The sequence below is a fragment of the Clinocottus analis genome, unplaced genomic scaffold (genome assembly GCF_023055335.1).
Source record: "Clinocottus analis isolate CAN_PGR_092001 unplaced genomic scaffold, fCliAna1.0.p SCAF_6, whole genome shotgun sequence".
Taxonomy (NCBI): domain Eukaryota; kingdom Metazoa; phylum Chordata; class Actinopteri; order Perciformes; family Cottidae; genus Clinocottus; species Clinocottus analis.
In genome coordinates this window covers 7821597-7841197 of record NW_027176218.1, presented here as the reverse complement: position 1 = coordinate 7841197, position 19601 = coordinate 7821597, and the positions used below count along the sequence as shown (strand labels likewise).

Here is a 19601-nt window from a genome sequence, read left to right as displayed (position 1 = left end):
TAACTCTAGACATTTTGCCAAACAAATGTCCTTAATACCTAAGCAAATGTGTTATCCAAGGGAACACAGTGACAGCAACATCACTACCCTAGACACACTAATCCTTATGACTGTGTTTGTTAAAATGCAGGATTGTTTGCATATTAACAAATTATGTGATTTTGATTTTGATTCTATTTTTGTGAATATGTTGCTGCTCCACCGATTGTGTCATTTAGTGCACCCCTTTGGTTCCACTTCCCACTTTTTCAACCACCACGTGACAAAAAAAAAAGCTGTATATCAAACAGTGTTAAAAAGGTGACCCATAATCTGAATATAGTCCACTTGCTTTATTACATCGCCTTTAATTTATTTGATTGACAGGTCATCGTTTCACGGCTGCTGCAGAATACTCGTTCCTGATTAGCTCAGCTGGCAAGGCCGGCCACCATGAGAACGACACTCGGACCAGTAAAAATGAACCTCTGATTTCGTGATAACTTTGTAGCAAAGTAACTTAAAATAATGTAAATACTGAGGCGTAACACATCTGCTTTGATGCGACGTTAATGAATTCTAAAGCTATTGTCGGCGTCTGTTGTTGTATTTCAGCACGTGAGGTCGACACATGCTATTTTAACTCTGTGTCCATGTTTCTCATCCACGGGCCAAAAGCTAAAATAAGACGCTTGACTGCAGTATCTTTGCCCTCGATGCTCATTGGCTGCCGGAAGAGCCACTTCCCGCACGCACCTCCCTCCGCGCCAAAGCGGCGCAGCCCCCGACGGTCAGTGGGTGAAGGAGGGCCGGTGCTGCCAGTGAGGCGTCGCTGGAGAGGAGCCGAGCAAGGAGACCCGTTCAGAGTCGCATACGCGGGGGAAGGAGGGACAGAAGCCGTTTCGTCTGGGGGACATCTCGGTGTTCAGGAGGACCGATAAGCATCACCATGCACCGAATAACGGGGAAAGCGGGAGGGGACAGTCTAATTGAGATGAGCCCGACGGACTCTTTCAATGGTGAGTAGCGAGAAGACGGCCGGTCCGCCTCCGGGCTGCGGTTCCGGAGGTTTACGTTCAACATAACGCTGTGTTGGTCTCCATTAGTGTAAAGATACCGTCCTCAGTTCAGACTAAACAGAGCTTGGTGTTTCCCAGTCTGTTCAGAGGAACTTTACAAAAGTTTTTTAAGGACTACAAAAAAGAAAAAAACTATTGATAACTAAGCTAAAGAGCACATTTTAAATTATATTTCCTGGGGCAGTTGGCAAAATGAAGTGTACGACACCATCCTGCCCCACCTTTACCTTTACACAGCACATTTTACAATTTATATAAGTTTAATTTGCTCAACTATTTTAAGATGTACCCACCCTTCACATTTCCTCTCTGCCATAACAAGCTCATAATTTGGCTGTCTTTCTGTGCAAGCAGCTATGACTTAGAGCCAGCCAGCCTCTGACAGCTGGCCTGCATACTGGAAACTCTGTCACATATAGGCACCGCTTCATCCACCAGCACAAACCCCAAAACCCTTCTCTGCTTCTGGCCTCATGTGAATTCCAAACTAACACTGAGATGAGTGTGTTTTTTTCCCATTTATGGTGTTGCTGAATGAAGGATGAATCATCCTGTATGCCCTCCAGTGTTTAATCTGCAACACAAGATAGAATGATATTATAGCAGATCAGTACATTGTCATGATGTATAGTCTAAACACACTCACAACTATGTGCACACAATGGCTGCTGATAATGGGAAAACAGCCTCTACGTATGGCTAACCATATTGTATAAGGTAGGGCCAAACAAAATAATTGCCAGTGTTCCTAGACAACACATTCAGAGTCTAAATGAATAAACATATAATCTAAAAGTCTTTAATATATGTAATTTAATGGTAAATCAGACAATTCAAAAGTCACACATTTCGGGAAAGTGTCAGTTTGCTACCCTCTGTGTTTTATATACAAATAAAGCAGTTTAAAAACATTAGGCTGCTTAATTTACTTTACCACCCTTAAGAGGCGGCAGACGGTATCTCTTGAAAAACAACAACAACAAGTCAGTACAACCTTTAATACAGCTATACAGATTCTAAAGAGTAGGTCATATCTCCCTTGTGACCATAAACCAGTTCTAGTTGTTGTCTATTTCCCTTTCAGTATCAACATAGCCGAGCTGTAAATGATAGATGTACATGAGGTCTGGAGTCTGGTCGGTTGCTGTGGTAATAAAACAAGAGTCAGAAGCTGCTTTGTGGCATTTACACCATGATCAGCTGCTCGCTCTTGAACAAAGCCTTAACTGTGGAGGCTTCTTAGCTAGGTGGGAAAAGACTCTTGGCTTAGCTGAGAGTGGCTTTATACTGAGTGCTCTAATACTGAGTCCAACTGTGCAAAAATATGCTCAGCTGTGTGCTCATATGTTGTGAAAGAAAAAATATTTGGAACAAACGAAAGCAAACTATCCATCATTCAGTATCATCAAGTGTTTCTAAGAAAGAGAAAACAAGAAGTAGGAATTAATATGATTGGTAAAGCACTATAACAGTCAGCCATGAAAGTGTGGCCACATGTAAAATGTACTGTGAAGAACTCAGTCTTCAAGGATCACTGTTGGAGGATAACAGCTCCCTCTCAACATCCACATCCTGCCATAACTCAAAAGGTATAGGTTTCAATACGCATGCTGTGGATGCAAATGATAACAGCAAGCTTGATTTTCATAATCTGAATAACAAATAACAAACCATTAGATTTATTGTAGTTGTTACATTGTTACTGTGGGGAGGAAAAAAACAATAATTTATTACCACAAATAAAAAAAATAAAGGTCACCAGTTTTAAATGGCAGTTTTGAAAAACTAAATTTATTTTAGTTTCGAACCACTAACGTATACTTTGCTGACTTACTGTGTAATGATGTAGAGACAGAGAAGGTTTACACATTACAAGGTTTGAATGCTTGTTTCAGGTCTGTGTAAGCACATTTTGTGTGTTGAGTCCAGACTAAATATAACTCAGAGAGACGATCAATTAGGACTGTTGCATTTCTATTTAAACATAAACACAGAGGGTGAAACCTATAAGAGTTTCTGGTGAAAGTGTTGCCAACAGCACTTCGGCTTTGCTATTTGTTTATGTAAATATTTTTACCCAGATTATCTACTATAAAGGGTTGTAATTGCTTTTGTTGGGCCCTGACTGGTGGGTGAAAGCCGAACGTGAGCATGGTTAAAGCCATATTTCATTGCACAAGCAGCTTTCATTTTCAGTCACCTCGAGGGGGTTTACCAGACTCCCTGGTCTCATTTCCCATAGTCACTCTCGCCGCGGTAGCAACATGGCTCTGGGTATTCTCTCACAACGATCCTGTGAAGTCATGCTATCTGGCCTGTGGGAGCACAGCCACACCATGCTGTACAAATATAGACCACAACATTGGCGGTCTGTCAGTGCTCCTCTATTAAGTGAGGCAGCTGTTCATATGCCTGACACTCAACTTCACTGCATCCAAGCTGCCTGTCTGAGATTTAGTGTGCTAAAATAAAATAATCGACTGATTTAATCGATTATTTTTTCGATTCATCGATTCATCGGATAAAAAAATAATAATTTTAAAGCATTAATTTGCAACCTTTTATTACAAAAACAGAACTAACTGCAAATTAACAGTGCAACAAATCTTAATAATAAAGAATATATAAAAAAATAAAGAAATACAAATCAGAAAACTTAACAGGATTTGTCAGAACTTGTTCTCTACACTCACAGACATGCACACTCACAGATGCACACACTCACACACATGCACAGACACACACAGAGACATGCACACTCGCACACATGCAGACACACACACACTCACTCACTGACATGCACACTCACAGACACACACTCAGAACTTATAGAACAAGAGATGATATTCCAGAAGTAACCACTCAATGTATCAACGGATAACTTACGGACTGCACTTTACCTAAATAAAGGTTGTCAATTAGATATGAAACTACAAATCCCAGCATCACTTCCTCTGCATGAAGCCACATGATACCGGACTGTTGAACGCAGGTCTGTGTTCTTCACCTCAGAGGAGATGTTTACGCGTTACTTCTCTTGAAGCCTCCGCGGTATTTTAAAACGAAGACGTCATCCAACCCAACAGCTGAAACACGGGGAATGAACGACTAGCTAGCGAGCTGACGACAACAGTTAGCCCAGCTGCTAAGTTATTGTACACGCAACGCGACTATGCAGTGACTTACGAGAAGGCACAGCGCGCTGCAGAAGCTCCTGGACCTGCGCGCTCCTCTCAACTGTTTTGTTCAACACTCAAACATCTCCGCGACTTATTGAGTGGCGTAATAATCGCGCGACACAACGAATCCATAATGAAATTCGTTGCCAACTTTTTTAATGATCGATTTTTATCGATTTTATCGATTCGTTGTTGCTCCCCTACTGAGATTCACTACACATATTATTAGTCTACTAAGGGAATACTGTCCTAATTAGTATTGGTAATTCTATTGCTCATTTAGTGTTTCTTCTGTTCCTGTCTTGCAGATGAAATGAATGGCTACGACCAACATGTCTCATCCAGCACAGGATCCTTCCAACAGGGACCATCACAGGTAAACACCAACCTCACCATGTGCTCACACTCACACAGCATGGCCAGACAGACGTTTCTGGGAAGTGGCTTCTTTTGTCTCTACTGTGGATAAACTGAGAGAGTTTAATTTCATGTACCAAATGATGTCTTAACATTCCATGATATTATACAGTACACGTTTGCAATTTTCTCAGTATAGTTTCTTGGATGATTTGCATTTTTACACCAGCTATATAAATATGTAAAAATGCGGTCCTTCTTATATGTTAGTTGTGCCGCCCCTCCTTAGAGGGAGTCCTGACAAGTGAGGGTCGTCAGCGTGAGCAAACTCACCCTTCCTTCAGCTGACATCCACTCTGCATCGTCGTCTTTTGTTTGTCCACCTTCAACATCTCCACAGCGCACATGCTACACATCCGTGCGCTATTTTCATTTGCTGACATTGCTGATCTCCGCACTCCATTGTTCATTTGAGTTCACCGTGGCTGCCTGAGATAGATAAATGAAAGATCTCTGTCTGACATTATCATATCTTCACTTCCTGAAAACAGGAAGCTGGAAGCAGGAAGTTAATTGTGTACAAGTGAAATGCTTTTGGATTTCCCCATCAGTCACACAGATTTTTTTCAAATCACTCTTCAATCAACAGCCAACATGTGGTAGAACGGTGACTTTGCGATATTAGAAGATCGCACAATTTATAATTACAGTTTTGAGATTACATCCATTTTTCCAATACAATTATACTAGTTTACAACCTGTACATGCGACGAGACACTCAGAGATAACCCCTTTTCTCCTGTCTATCCCCCCTGCCCTTTCACAATGTACTGAAAGTCTCCTTTAACGCCTGATGTGTGTGTAGAGACATGTGAGTCTCTCAACACCAGCCTGGCCTCCCTGTCCCCCTCTGACAACAGCGACAGTCCACAGTCTGAGCCGCAGACCTTAGAGCGAATCAGTGCTCTGACTGGGGTAAGACACCAGTCGGGGGCACAGATGCATGCCGCTGTGTCAGTGTGCTTGTTAGCATCATTTTACATCGCCTCAAATTCAAACCTGTAACATTTGGTGGTTTTCAGTCTTATGAAGTGTTTTTGGACGTTATCTGTAACAATTTGTAAACATAACGCAAGTGGGCAGAGTGTCTCACATTTTGATCGCCTCTGTAAGGTTGCTGCTACAGTTTTAGCTGTTTGTTGTTGAATTTGTTGTGTTGTTAGTTTTTCCCTCACTATCCAATCGGTTCCTCCACAGCTGTCGAGAAAGCGGGCGCTATTCCTGAAGTTTCGTTCCAGGGTATGGCATGGTAAAACAGGCTTTTGATGTGATGCTGTGCAACTTTACACATATTTCTGCCTGCCAGCCTTTATTTCTTTTTTGAGAAATGTCTGCTTAGTGTTGAATTCCTCCAGAGAATAAAGCTTGGACATAAGAGATGAAATCAATATCCATCTCTAGGTAGAGAGCTGATGATGGCTTCTGGAGAGCAAGTTTTGCTGCAGAGAGTAATGGAAACATGCTGGCTCGAGCTGTGTGTTTATTGGATCACAGGAGCTCATTAAAAATGGAAAAGGCTTTTTTACTTGCTTTGTTCTCACCTGTGATAACCGTCCACTTCACTGAAGAGAAATCAACAGCCTGGGTTGTTACAGCATATTTAGAAAGTGCACATTGGCACATGCACTGCATTTGTCTTTTGCCTAGCTGTTTCTGTGTGTGCGCATCATTGTGTGGCCGTGTCCTATAAGTATATACAGTCTATACTGTAATCATGACCCGGCCCTGTGCTCATGACAGGACTGAACTTGGCTGTGTCTACCTAACCATAAAGTGTACTGTCGGCTTCTTCTTTTGAATCCTCCCAAATGTGGTCTTGTTTAAACTGTGTGGAACCCACTTTAATGAACAGTGAAATCATTATCCTTTTTAATAGCTGCTAATCTTAAAGAAAGAAAAAACTGCAGTAAGCCTTTATAATAATCTGGCTTCCTCCAACTTAATACTGCAATTTAGCTGAGTAGAAGATCGCATCAAGAAGTTTTAGAGTGGAGGCAGCTGCACATCTATAAATGCCTCCTATAAGAAAAACAAAAGCTGAGTGCAAAGTCCTCCTCTTAAGAAGTTTCAGCTGCATGCAACTTTTTGGAAGGGTTGTCACTGGGACATTTTAGGGAGGCTCACTGAACCAGATACAAATAGTGCACATTTATTTGACCTTTTTAGATCTGGAAAAAACACACAATGTTCTCTGTATTTAGAGTACGTTCTAGACGTCACCATGGACTAAGTTTGGCTTATGATACTCTGTTCTTTAAAAAAAGAAACAGATTCTTGATTTTGTTGAAACTATATACCAAAAAGAGTTTAGAATTGCCCCCTTGGCATTAGATTTTGTGACACTAATCACAGTGCATTACGTTACTTTACTTAAGATGGATAGTAGAGCCATTGGATGAGAGATTCTACATTGTGATACAATTTAACAACTGTGATATATTTAAGTTCAAAGTTGTGACTAGTTTCATTGAAGTGCTGTTTTGACAGTAATTTTTTAAAGAAACCCCTCCCTAAAAGTAGACGTCTATTTATCTTCTGCATGTTCTGCCTTTACCCTCCTTAATTAAGATAAAAGAGACACATGTCTAAACACCCAGTACTTAGAGGTTAGTTGGTAAATGTATAGAGCTGTGTGGCCTCCACAAGCTTTACGAAGCTGAAGCCGGTTCCAGCAGATTCACTGACTCCATACGGCGGATCTGTAATTACAGAACATTTGAGAGTTTTTGCAGCGACATCCCAGTTAAAGAACGCACCCACCCTGCCATGGTCAACATGGTCCCATGTAGTCTGGGAGGTAGTCCAGAGCAGAAGTTAGAACGTAGGAATGATTGGAATAAGACAACATTAAAAAAAAAAAAAAAGATTGAACACGTAGACAGGAATTGTTCGATACATTTGTATGGTAGGAATCAGGGCGGAAGATCTAGCCGTAAAGCTAAAAACAGCTGTCTCAATAAGAGTATATCACTACTCGTCTGAGGTCATTTGCATGCATTTACTACTGATAGTATTCCATTTAAATTTCACACCATTGTAATAAGGCCCCCAGATAGTTTAATTGATTAGTTTCAGACATTCAACTCAGACTGGGGAGATTATGCACAAATTCTAAGTTTTGGTTTTCAGTAATTCACCTTTATCAGAGCGGATTACCATGGTTGGTCAGTTTGCTTTTCAGCTACAATGTAGCTTGGTATCGGCATGTGGGACTTTTACTCCCCCGATGGTCAGTGTTGTACAGTACAGCAATATCGCCTCCTCCAATGCTGTGCTCTTATTACATTAGTTAGCGAGCTGGCAGCAGCTATGCTCTCCCTGTGCTGATGTCATCTCTAGGAGGGTCCTCTACCTCTCTCCTAGTATCCCTCTTCTCTCTCTCTCTCTCTCTCTCTCTCTCTCTCTCTCTCTCTCTCTCTCTCTCTCTCTCTCTCTCTCTCTCTCTCTCTTGCTAGATGTCTGAGCAAGTGAGGGCTTGTCGAAATAGGTCTGTGGACTAGATGGAACTCCTTCTCGCTAGGGATCAGTGGAGTGAGAGTTACAGAAACGGTGCTTTCAGGGCTGGATCATTTTGCCCTATCAGGCAGCCATGCAGCTTTTCCGCTAATGCATCATAGCCGTAAAGGGAGTGAGCCATGGAGGTAAAGTGCTCTTCCTTTTCTCCCTCCCCTCGCAGCTTTGTGCTGATGGACGTGGTCAGCTCAATTAGAATTACAGTACAATGGAATGTTTTTGTGATACTAAATGCTGAGTTCTGTAAATTGTCTGCAGTGCAGTGTAGGTAGCTACTGTAGTACTGTGATATTTAGCTCTCTAAACAGCTGAAGTAGAATTAGCAGCATGCCCTCCATTCCTTGCTTGAAGCACTTTCTTCAGCCCTGTGGCTGCTGAAAGGCTAGCATTTACTGGCTAGCACATATTTGGAATTTCTTTAGCCACTAATTCAGGTTTTAGACACTATGGAGTAAAACGGCAACATTGTCGATGGGTTAGTTCTGAGCCCAATATGGATGCTGGATGTCCTCCTATTTATTAATGGATAGTCCTTTCCACATGTCCTTTGCTCTGACATGTAACCTGAGGTAGTATTACATGAGTTCAGAATCAAATCATTCGATTTTTATGGAATTCTTTATGGATTCAACGTCCAACAAATGTTTATTTTAATGCCCATTTTTATCTTCGGTAAATTATATAAATTGGACATCAGCGGCGTAAAACCTCTTAGCCATAGCAGTTCCCCTCCATTTAGCATAATGTTTGTGTTTGGAGTGAAAATATAATAATATGTATTTTTGTTTTTTCAAAACATTTGTGTGTGAAGTGGTGTGGATGCCTTGTTCTTTGGGTTTTGCTGTTAGCCACTGACACATAAATGGTTTCCCTGTATGCGCTGCTGTGTTTGAATGCATCCAAATACCTGTAGAGCTGATATTCTATGTGTGTTTAAATGCTGTGAACTCTGTTCCATCTCATTATAGATTGACAAACAACAACACAGTAAAGACTCTGTCTTCTTCCGTGATGGAGAGCGTATGATTGATTTTGTCCTGTCCTATGTTGAAGATAAAGATGGTGAGAGAAAACAGGTAAGAAACAACTTCTAAGACTGTATGTCCAATACATACATTTGCCTAAATGCATGTGTTTGTAAGAACTAATGTTTTTTTCTTGATGACTTCCTATTCAGTTTTATTATTGTAATATTTCTAGAATTAAGTATCTTGAAATCCTAAAATGTCACACAAAAGAACAGCTGATTTTATTTCCACTTTGTAATATATAAAGTGAGAACTGTTTCTTACAGTACATCCTCAAAGGTCACTGTGTGTGTCAGCAACATGCCCCAAATACCACAACACTGATAACGCTAGGTCCACTGTTATTCTCAGTTTGTCTAAGTAATCCTCTGGAGGAATTTTCAGAGAAGGTCAGATCTAGGGATAGACAGGCTGCCGTCTTTACTTTTGTAAAACTACATTAATTTGTTTCCTAACTTTGGCTCGCCAGATGTGTTTTTGTGGCTTGTCAGCTGTTGGATGCTGGGAGACTTACGTTTGGCTAGTGTATGGTACTGGACTGTTAGTTTTCACAGTTCTGTGTTACCACTCGGATATGAGGCAGTATGTCGCAGCCGACTCACATTTCGCCCTCGTCAGTGAGTCAACACCCTGACCTCCGTGCTGGGCAGGAACTCTCTCATTTGTTCCACTGTAAGAGGAAGAGCCAACAAGAGGCCAGTTCCTGTATATAGTCCACATGTGTTGGGAAATGTCTAACAAGGTGGTACATTTTTCTGTCTGAATATTTGATCATATGAAATTATGCCTATTTCTAAAGACATGACACCTAATTATTCCAGGTGCCCTTTGGAATGCTACGTTATGTATTGTCCACAACTTTTAATAGTACGGGGAAATTTAGAGTAATCAATTTATCCTGAGCTGCATGTCTTTGGACTGTTGTGGACATAAGGAGAAACATCTAAACTCCACACAGAACCCTTGTTCCTCCTGCTGTGAGGCAACAGTGCCACTACACCACCGTGCAGCCTTTGATCCACCTTACATGGCATTATGAATACCTATGTCTATACATTTCACGATTTGACATGTTTTACGTGGACATTATTTAGGTTCCTTTCTTTTTAAGCATGTTTAATGTATTTTCACACAGCTTTTGTGTACTTTATTTTGATTTAATAGATGGGAATGGGAATTGTAAAAGAATTCATATCAAACTAATAAATATATGCATATATGCTTTTTTCCCTCATAAGGAGAGGAGGAGGCTGTTTGAGGCCAATCTAGTGAATGTCGGCCTGGAGCTGGAGACAGAAGATAAGTCGGTAAGAGCGTCTCATTTTTTATTTGATTATGTTGAATGGTAAAGGAAATTGTGTATATGTGTATATTATTTATTTATTGTTTTTACAAAGACAAAAATTACTAACTTTTTTTAGGTAAAATAAACCCATACCAAAGTGTATTTTACATTAAACCTGTAAAAAAAAAAACATTTTTTCACTGAACTTGTATTTTAGTTTGTGAATCGGTTGCCCTACACTTATTATACTGTGACACTTGTCTCGCATCAGGAGTCAGAAGATGGAAAGACTTATTTTGTGAAGATCCACGCTCCATGGGAAGTGTTGGCCACCTACGCAGATGTGCTGAAGGTTAAGGTCCCATTCAAGACCAACGACATCCCAGACGACAGCGACATGCCGATGAACTGGCTGTCCACCCCTTTCCGTCTGCCGGAGCACATCATGAACCCCCAGCCCGACTATTTCACAGCTCCCTTTGACAAGAGCAAGTCTGACTTCTTCCTCATTGACAACAAAGATACGTTCTTCTCACCTTCTACTCGCAACAGAATAGTAAGGATACCTTTTTTTTTAATCTTGTTTGTGAATTTTAAATTCAAACTTTCCTTTGACATTCTCGTCAAATTTGAATTTACAATATTAGATACTACAGATGCTGCAGTTCTGTGTGCAGACCTCCACATGTGTTACATTTTAACATCCAACCTATACATTTAGTCGGTGATATCTATTGTAATGAGTCCATTATCTTAAGATATTGTGAATACAGAAGCAACATTATCATTCTGTTTTTATCCAACAAAACTATATCCTTGTGTATCTGACTGTGCCCAGGTCTACTACATCCTGTCCCGCTGTTCGTACTTCAGGGATGAATGCGGGGATAAAGACAAGAAGGGGATCAAGAGGTTACTCAACAATGGCACCTACACTGCTGCCTTCCCTCTGCATGATGTGAGTCTCTTTTGGTGAACAATTACCTATTTTTTTCCATCATAAAAAGACCATATGCAATGAAATTTGCACTCATTACTTTCCAACAGTAACGTCTTGCCGGAAGCAGTGTTGGATGAGGCCTTTGTAAAGATGAATAACTGTGATATAAATGTGACTGTTTCAATTTGTGCGAGCAGTCTAGATACTGGACAAAATCAAAGGATGCCAACTGCGAAAGTGACAGATACAGTCTCCACAAACACTGGGCCAGATTCTTGTGTTTCTTCAAGGAGCAGCCCCTCAATCTAATAAGGTAAGACCTTGAAACTCACATCTGACGTGTATTTATATACAAAAAGAGGCACCTGGGATTTTTTCTGGTTATATTGCCACAGACATCCAGTTGGTTAAACTGTAAATACAAGAGCTTTCATCAATCGGCCACATGCCCAATAACCATTGTGTTACCTCATTCAGTAATAGATGTGATTTAGAGGATTCTAAATTTAAATATTTAATTTGATTAATTTAATTAAATTATTTACTACAATCATGTTGTTTTTTCCATCAACAGGAAGTATTATGGGGAGAAGATAGGTATTTATTTTGCATGGCTGGGCTTCTACACTGAGATGCTGTTGTTTGCTGCAATAGTTGGGACAATTTGTTTCATCTATGGAATCCTCACTTACGACGACAACGAGTGGAGGTGATTATTTTTATGTTAGTCTTTCAGATGTCATTGTTGCACTAGATATTATTGTGTTACTAACTTAATTGTTTCTCTCATTTCCCTACAGTAAAGAAATCTGTAGTGATGAGATCGGCGGGAAGATTGTCATGTGCCCGTTGTGTGACAAGAAATGCGGCTACTGGAAACTCAACACAACATGCAACTCCTCATGGGTGAGATATCTTAGCTTGTTGAGTTGCTTTTGTTCATCATGAATTATGTTCTACCTCCAATGTGTGACCTTTTTAAAGGGTGGTTGCAGCTAAATGTCAATAAATTTGCGATTCATTATCTAAATATTTCTTAAACATGTTTTTCTTTCAGCAATCGCATATGTTCGACAATGTGGCAACAGTGTTTTTTGCCATATTTATGGGGATTTGGGGTAAGTAAAATATCTACTCTCTGCATTTTATCATTTCTAACCCAGTGCACCACCTAGTGGGAGCTGATGAATTGTCATTAGTCATTTATAATCACAGTTACTCACTCTGTATGTAAGTGACTAATCACCCAAATCACAATAAATCATATTTTCATACATTTACTGAGATGGTGACTTCTGAAACTTTTCCTACCACACCAATAAGATAGTTAAATTGTGTGTAACATTTTTTCGCTCTCCAGTGACACTGTTTCTGGAGTTCTGGAAGAGGCGGCAGGCTCGCCTCGAGTACGAATGGGATCTGGTCGACTTTGAGGAGGAACAACAGCAGCTTCAGCTTCGGCCAGAGTATGAAACCAAGTGCACCAACCGCAAGCTGAACCGCATCACTCAGGTGTTTGTGTCATCATTAAATATTAATATGCTGTTTGGTCCTTGTTAGTGTTCGGGACGGGGATGTCGTATGTGTACAGATTGTAAAGCCCTTCGAGGCAAATTATTAATTTGTGATTTGGAGCTATACAAAATAAACTGAATTGAATGGAATTGAATATACTAATTGGTAGGCTTGGTCAGATTACAGGAACTGTTTTATGGATTTGATTGTTTTTCACTCTGAGTTGGTTGCAGTCATTCATAAGGCCATTCATGGACTAAACAACTCTTGCAAATAGAGATTCTTACATAAAGAACTATATTACTTACTGCGTTTTCGGGAATCAGAAGTACGTAGTTGTGGTTAGTGACAGACACAGATGTGTAAAATGAACAGAAACAGGGTGCTATAATTTGCCTTGACCACATTCCACCCGCCTTTAGGAAATGGAGTGGGTTATTCAAAGGACTACTACAGATTTAATGGGGAAGTTGTTGCTGTGCTGGGCCACAGTGACACTCTGGGTAAGGGTGGCACCTAACATGGAATGCCACATTGGTGAGGAATTGGTTTTGGTGTGGCGTTGTTTGGGTAGATAATAGACATTTTCTTTGGCACTGCATTATTGTTTGACTGGTGGATTGGTATCTTGAAAGGCTGGCTTCACTAGGAGACCGCTAGATGAAAGAATTGGACTTGAACTGAAACACCTACACACACAAAGATGTGATTGGGCGACCACGCTCTGCCCTGCATCTGGGGCCAGTCAGTGGTAATTAAAGGTCTCTTTTTGAGCTGTCTTTTCAGGATATAACAAAGGGTTTCTGACTCCTGTGTTCATGCTTTGCTTGCTTATGATATAGGAAATGGAGCCATACTTACCCGTAACAAGCAAGTGTGCACGCACATGTCTGTCTGGAGCCACCGTCCTGTTATGGGTGAGCATTGTATCTTTGCGCATAATAACTTGCTCCTTCACCCTGTGTCTTTTTGTCTTTCCCATCATACTGGCCATTATCATCATGATCACTAATAAATTGTGATCAGAGCCAGTATGCAAAAAAAACTCCTCAGAAATAACCCTCTTTAATATATCTTTGATTGCTGAGACCAAGTCAGAATACTTTTTATGTATGTCCCTTACTCTAAATTTAAAAAGAAATATGAGCAAAGTTATGTCATTCTTAGAAATATAATCTATATGGAACCAAAGTCTTGCAGTTTTAAACATTGTGGCCCAAACATTGTGGCTCTGAGTAAAAAACTGTAACTTGTGCATGAACATATATAGTACATTTCTTTTCTTAACATATATGTTTGCAATAATTCACCTTGCTTTGTTCATGTGTTGAAATGTTTTGCACTTGCATCACAATTTGTGAGGTGTTCTCTGTGTACTGTACTCTTGTGGTCTTGTGTGATGTAGTTGTCTTTCATGTTGTTTCTGTTGTCTCTGTCCTGAAGATCTCATTGATCATTGCCTGCATCATTGGGGTGATTGCGTACCGCCTGGCGGTATACGCAGCCTTTGCCAGCATCATGAAGGACAAGGCCACCACCAGCATACAGGTGGTTGGCCCCTACATCACGCCACAGCTGGCCACTTCTGTCACAGCCTCCTGCATCAACTTTGTCATCATCATGATCCTCAACCTTATGTATGAGAAAGTGGCTGTTTGGATCACTGACATGGGTGAGGGTCAGAGGGAGAGAGCATGTCCCAGATTCATAAACTTTTGTGTCTTTATGTATCCATTAGGCATTTCACATTGAAATGAAGTTGTGATATGTGTTCCTGTTTTTGTTTATATATTCACAATCCATGTAATTATCTTTTGCAATGCGGCAGAGATTCCCAAGACCCATCTGGAGTATGAGAACAAACTGACTGTGAAGATGTTCCTCTTCCAGTTCGTGAACTACTACTCCTCCTGCTTCTATGTGGCTTTCTTTAAGGGCAAGTTTGTTGGCTATCCTGGAAATTATGAGTATATGTTTGGCAGCAAACTAAGGAATGAAGAGGTAAAGATATAAAAACATTACATTCTATAAGATTAGCACTGGTTCTTTGACTTGAGTATCGAATGTTTGTTTATTTCCCATTAACCTGTCTACATCCAGTGTGACCCTGGCGGCTGTTTGATTGAGTTGACCACCCAGCTGGTGATAGTGATGACTGGTAAACAGGTGTGGGGCAACATCCAGGAGGCTCTGGTCCCGTAAGTACAAGTGAACCGACCATCCAAACACAAGAAAAGATACAAGGCTTGTTGACTAAAGAGCGAGGCGATTTTCTCCCCTCTCCCCTGACACGTAGGTCAGATTTTTAGAAAATTGTCAGTTAGTTCCTCCTGCAAGATGTTTTTTTAAAAAGCACTCAAAGTAATGCTATAATGGCATCATAGCCATCTTTAAATTTAATTACATACATCTGTGTTTTTGCTACCATGAGACGTCCAAATATCTCCTTTGAAAAGGCCTGGATACATTTAGGATACATTTTAAATCCATACACCGAGAAATTACAGGAGTTTTTTCCAGGAGAAAAGCAAGTGTTTCTGTCATTTTGACCCATTAAATTATAATTTTGCTCACTTGGAGAGGATGCATAATTCTTTTACAATCTCAACAAATACAGAAATGAACCTGTATTTTATGCTCAGTTCAGACATACAGGTGCTATGTTTATAAACTTAGTCATCTCTTCATATTGTTTACATATCAATAGAGCCTTCAATATGGCTGTTTGACAGTCCATTCACAGCTCTCTGTCGCCCTCTTGTGGCCTCCAGGTGGCTGAGGAACTGGTGGGGCAGCAGGAAGGCACGAAACCACCCAGAGAGTCTGTACAGCCGCTGGGAGCAGGACCACGACCTGCAGAGCTTTGGACAGCTGGGCCTCTTCGACGAGTACCTGGAAATGGGTAAACATTCAGTACTAGTCAATCCATTACACAAAGACTGAGACATAGAAACACACTTGAAGGTTGTCAAGACCATTTTAGTGAAGTCCAGGTTCTGTTCAGATCAGATCGACAACAAAACCAAGACAGGCGGACGGACGGATAGATGCAGTGTCTGCTGAGATTCTGTAGATGGTGCTGTTTCTACTTTACTGTATTTCACTAACCTCTCTCTTCTTTGTGTCACAGTTATCCAGTTTGGTTTCATCACGCTGTTCGTCGCCTCCTTTCCACTGGCACCCCTGCTGGCACTTGTCAACAACATCATCGAGGTTAGAGTGGATGCCTGGAAGCTCACCACTCAATTCAGACGTCCTGTGGCAGCAAAGGCTCACAGCATCGGCGCCTGGCAGGAAATCCTCAATGGGATGGCCATACTCTCTGTGGTCACAAATGTGAGTGCTCAACAACCTCTGTGTGCTTTGTGTCTGCTCATTATCTACCTAGTTTCATCTCTAGTTTTCCTCACACTGTTTCTCTCCCTGCTTTCTAGGCATTCATTGTGGCCTTCACCTCTGATATGATCCCTCGGCTCGTGTACATGTACGCCTACCAGCCAGAAGGTGAGATGAATATGAAAGGCTACATAAACAACAGCCTGTCTGTGTTCAACATCTCTGCGATCAAACTGGACAACAAGCCTGACGATGGGGAGAGCCCTTCCTGGTTCAACAGCTCCATCACTACCTGCAGGTTTGTTTGATTGTAAGGCTTTGTGCATAGAAGAGAAAGAGTGCTTGTAGATTATGTTTACACTTCCATGTTAAAATATCACTGTGGTGGAAGAAGTACACAGCATATTTGCTTAAGTAAAAGTAGAAATACCCAACCCACTTTCCTTCCCAACTCCCAAAATCACATACTATTGGTCAGGACCTCTTAGTCACACTGTTTGTAAAGTGAAATAGAAACTTTACATTGTGAACACAAAGACCACATGTTGTTAGTTTCAAAGTAGAAGTAGAAAGTAATGTACAAAAATATCTAATTTGTACTTTGGTACAGTAGTTGAGTATATATGTGCTTAGTTACATTTCACTACTTTTGCCTTCTGGACACAATTATGCAATATTTCTATTTTTAGGCAAATTTGAGACGTTTTTGTGTAGTAAAGCCACTGTAGTAAAGCTGAAATGCAGTTCAGCTGAAACACTTAGCTAAATTCACTGTTTAACTTCAGATTTAAAGTTGTGTTGGTAATATTGCATGTATTTTTAAATAGTTTGAATGCACTTTTAAAGGTACACTTATGGAGCCGACAAAATAATACCAGAGGAATTATTACTTTCATTTTCTTTGCAGAATGAACGGAAGAATGCCATGAAACAATCTTTAGTCAAAGCCAATGTAAACACGGTTCTTCTTTGTAGGTATCGTGATTACCGCTACGCTTCTGGCCATGAGAAGGAGTACTCCCACACTATGCAGTTCTGGCATATTCTGGCTGCCAAGTTGGCTTTCATCATTATCGTGGAGGTAAACCTAGGCTGCGCTTCCACCACCCCCACCACTTATTGACCACTGGAACTGAGCCTCACATTCTTACCTTGGACAGTCGTCAATTGTTACATTAATTATTCTCCCACAAACACACTTTTCAGATATAATATAATTCCATGCAGCCTTTTTTTCAGCAACTCTTGTTCAGTCAAGCTTGAAGTAAAACTAACCTGTCGTGCTTTCTTCCTCCACAGCATGTTGTGTTCATGGTCAAGTTCTTTGTGGCCTGGTTGATTCCTGATATTCCCTCTGACGTGAGGGCTCGTGTGAAGAGAGAGCGCTACCTGGTCCAGGAGTATCTCCATAACTACGAAGTGGAGAAACTGAAGATTCAACTCAGCCAAGACGCCCATAATGATGATTGTACCTGCACGCCCATGATCTATCCGTCCATACCCAAACATGAGGTGCTGTCAGAGTGTCTCTAGCCCAGCGAGCTGCTCCTCCATCATCTAGACATGATGGGAAGGCATGTTGGTGTAGATTTCCCTGCTTGTGTATTATGATACTGACCACCACTTTCCTCTAGTGCCTGTGTTTGAACACACACACACACACACACACACACACACACACACACACACACACACACACACACACATTTAACGTTTATTTAAGAGCTAGAGGTTTACTACATTCACAGCTATCCCTCTTCTACTAATCTGCTGACAATGAAAGTGAACACAAGTGAAAGACTCAAATCTACATGCATGCTGGAAAAATGTAATATTCATGGCTTTTCACTCGATGTTGTAACCAAAGTGCTGATGATAATCAACATTTGCTGTAAAGAAAGAGAAAGAACATATTATACACTGTGTCTAAGCCAGACAATTTACTCTTATTGTAATGGAAGTCTATTTATTTCAGTGCCACTATGAGTAACCAAAGACTTGATGCCTTACTACATACATCACACATGTATATGTATCATTGGTTGCATCTGCCATTAGAATAACAATTTGTATCATTTAGAAACTGAGAGCTTGCTTTCTATTGGGTTTTAAATGTTTCCCTTTACTGTAAGTTTATATGTATTTCTATTTTTTTTTGTTGCAGTTACTGCAAAAAAATGGTAGGATTGTCTTTTTTTGCATTTAGATTATAGTACAGATGTACCACAATTTTACCAAATGATATTCTTCATCCCACTGGGTTGCGTTACGCTTGAATCTCATAACAGCCCAGCAGTTTCTTGAGGCTAAGTCTGACATGTGAAGAAGCTCTTTGTGGAGACAAATCTGTGCAGCTGTTAGCACTGTGAGTCAGGCCGGATTTGGTCCTGCAATGGCCAGTTGTTGAGCAGCAGCAGGTGATGCATGACTGTTGACAGTGAGTGAAGGGATCCCTTTTTAATGTGCCTCTGTTTACCAACACGTCGGAGCTAATGAACGCCTGCTCCTACCTACTGAACTATGTTTGCTCTATCACACAAAGCACATCAGCCATCGCCCCGTTCTGCTTGTTTTTCTTAGCTGTGTCTGTGTAGTGAAGGAAAGAAACACATTCTCATGTTTTTAATTTTGCACAAAGCACTTCGTGAAACGTAACTACCAAGACATAACCATGTGAGTTTAATTGTTATCATGAGACTACGTATACAAATTCAGTGTTTTTAAAAAGCAAAGTGTGATCTGTTCATTTAAATGGTACACAAGTGGTAGTGTCTGAATTAGTTATGTATATCAAGCTTAAATGAGAACAAGGAGAAAGATGTAGCTGCTTGTTTTAAAATTATATGAAGGACATTTTTTGTTTATTTGGCTGCCTACATATGGAAATGAGTGAAGCAAATCTGTTGATGAAGTATTTCAATTTCAGGTTTAATAGTTGGCTGGCTGTGCTACAAACTCAGGCAACTAAATATGTTTGGTTAATGTGTATGTGACCATGTAGCCGAGAGCAATGTTGGACTGATCCAGTTGCCTTGTTCACACTCTGGGCTCAGCTGAACTCTGCCTGTTGATGCCTTGATACATCTTATAACTTGTCTTTTCTATTTGCTTTCCTTGTATCTTCTTCTTATGCTCTAGTAATAATGTTTCATTTTATACCAATACTGGGCTTGAAAGGAGGTTGAACCTGTTTACTCTATGCTTAAAATGACAATGTTATGTGTTCATCTATTTGTTTCTGTATTTTTTTTTCTGTATCCAAATGTGTTTGGTAAGCAAAGATACATCTCTTAAATAAAGTATCAATTCATCTTGAGTAATTGTTGGACA

The 19601-nt window shown here is 40.5% G+C and overlaps 1 protein-coding gene across 3 annotated transcripts; it reads left to right on the top strand.

The window, feature by feature from the left end:
- Positions 1–788: 788 nt before the first annotated feature.
- On the top strand, positions 789–19587 carry ano5a (anoctamin 5a). Of its 3 annotated transcripts, XM_068603722.1 has the most exons (22): positions 789–998; positions 4546–4613; positions 5432–5569; positions 5852–5893; positions 9136–9243; positions 10434–10502; positions 10752–11036; positions 11319–11438; positions 11618–11733; positions 11995–12129; positions 12221–12326; positions 12478–12538; positions 12781–12932; positions 13778–13852; positions 14379–14607; positions 14764–14936; positions 15036–15133; positions 15707–15837; positions 16066–16271; positions 16370–16569; positions 17247–17352; positions 17571–19587. In XM_068603722.1, the coding sequence occupies exons 1-22, from the start codon at positions 929–931 to the stop codon at positions 17802–17804; spliced, it is 2922 nt and encodes a 973-aa protein (XP_068459823.1). In that variant the 5' UTR covers positions 789–928; the 3' UTR covers positions 17805–19587. The 3 variants fall into 3 exon arrangements, with proteins under 3 accessions (XP_068459823.1, XP_068459821.1, XP_068459822.1); XM_068603720.1 differs by lacking the exons at positions 5432–5569; positions 5852–5893; XM_068603721.1 differs by lacking the exons at positions 789–998; positions 4546–4613; positions 5432–5569; positions 13778–13852 and adding an exon at positions 13358–13438 and having other exon boundaries at positions 5865–5903.
- Positions 19588–19601: the final 14 nt, after the last annotated feature.

Bases quoted from the DNA above. Each gene is read 5' to 3' on its own strand.
- ano5a (XM_068603722.1), top strand. From the start codon at position 929: ATGCACCGAATAACGGGGAAAGCGGGAGGGGACAGTCTAATTGAGATG. The intron at 15,134-15,706 runs GTAAGTACAAGT...TGTGGCCTCCAG, and splicing joins ATCCAGGAGGCTCTGGTCCC to GTGGCTGAGGAACTGGTGGG. The intron at 16,272-16,369 runs GTGAGTGCTCAA...CCTGCTTTCTAG, and splicing joins TACTCTCTGTGGTCACAAAT to GCATTCATTGTGGCCTTCAC.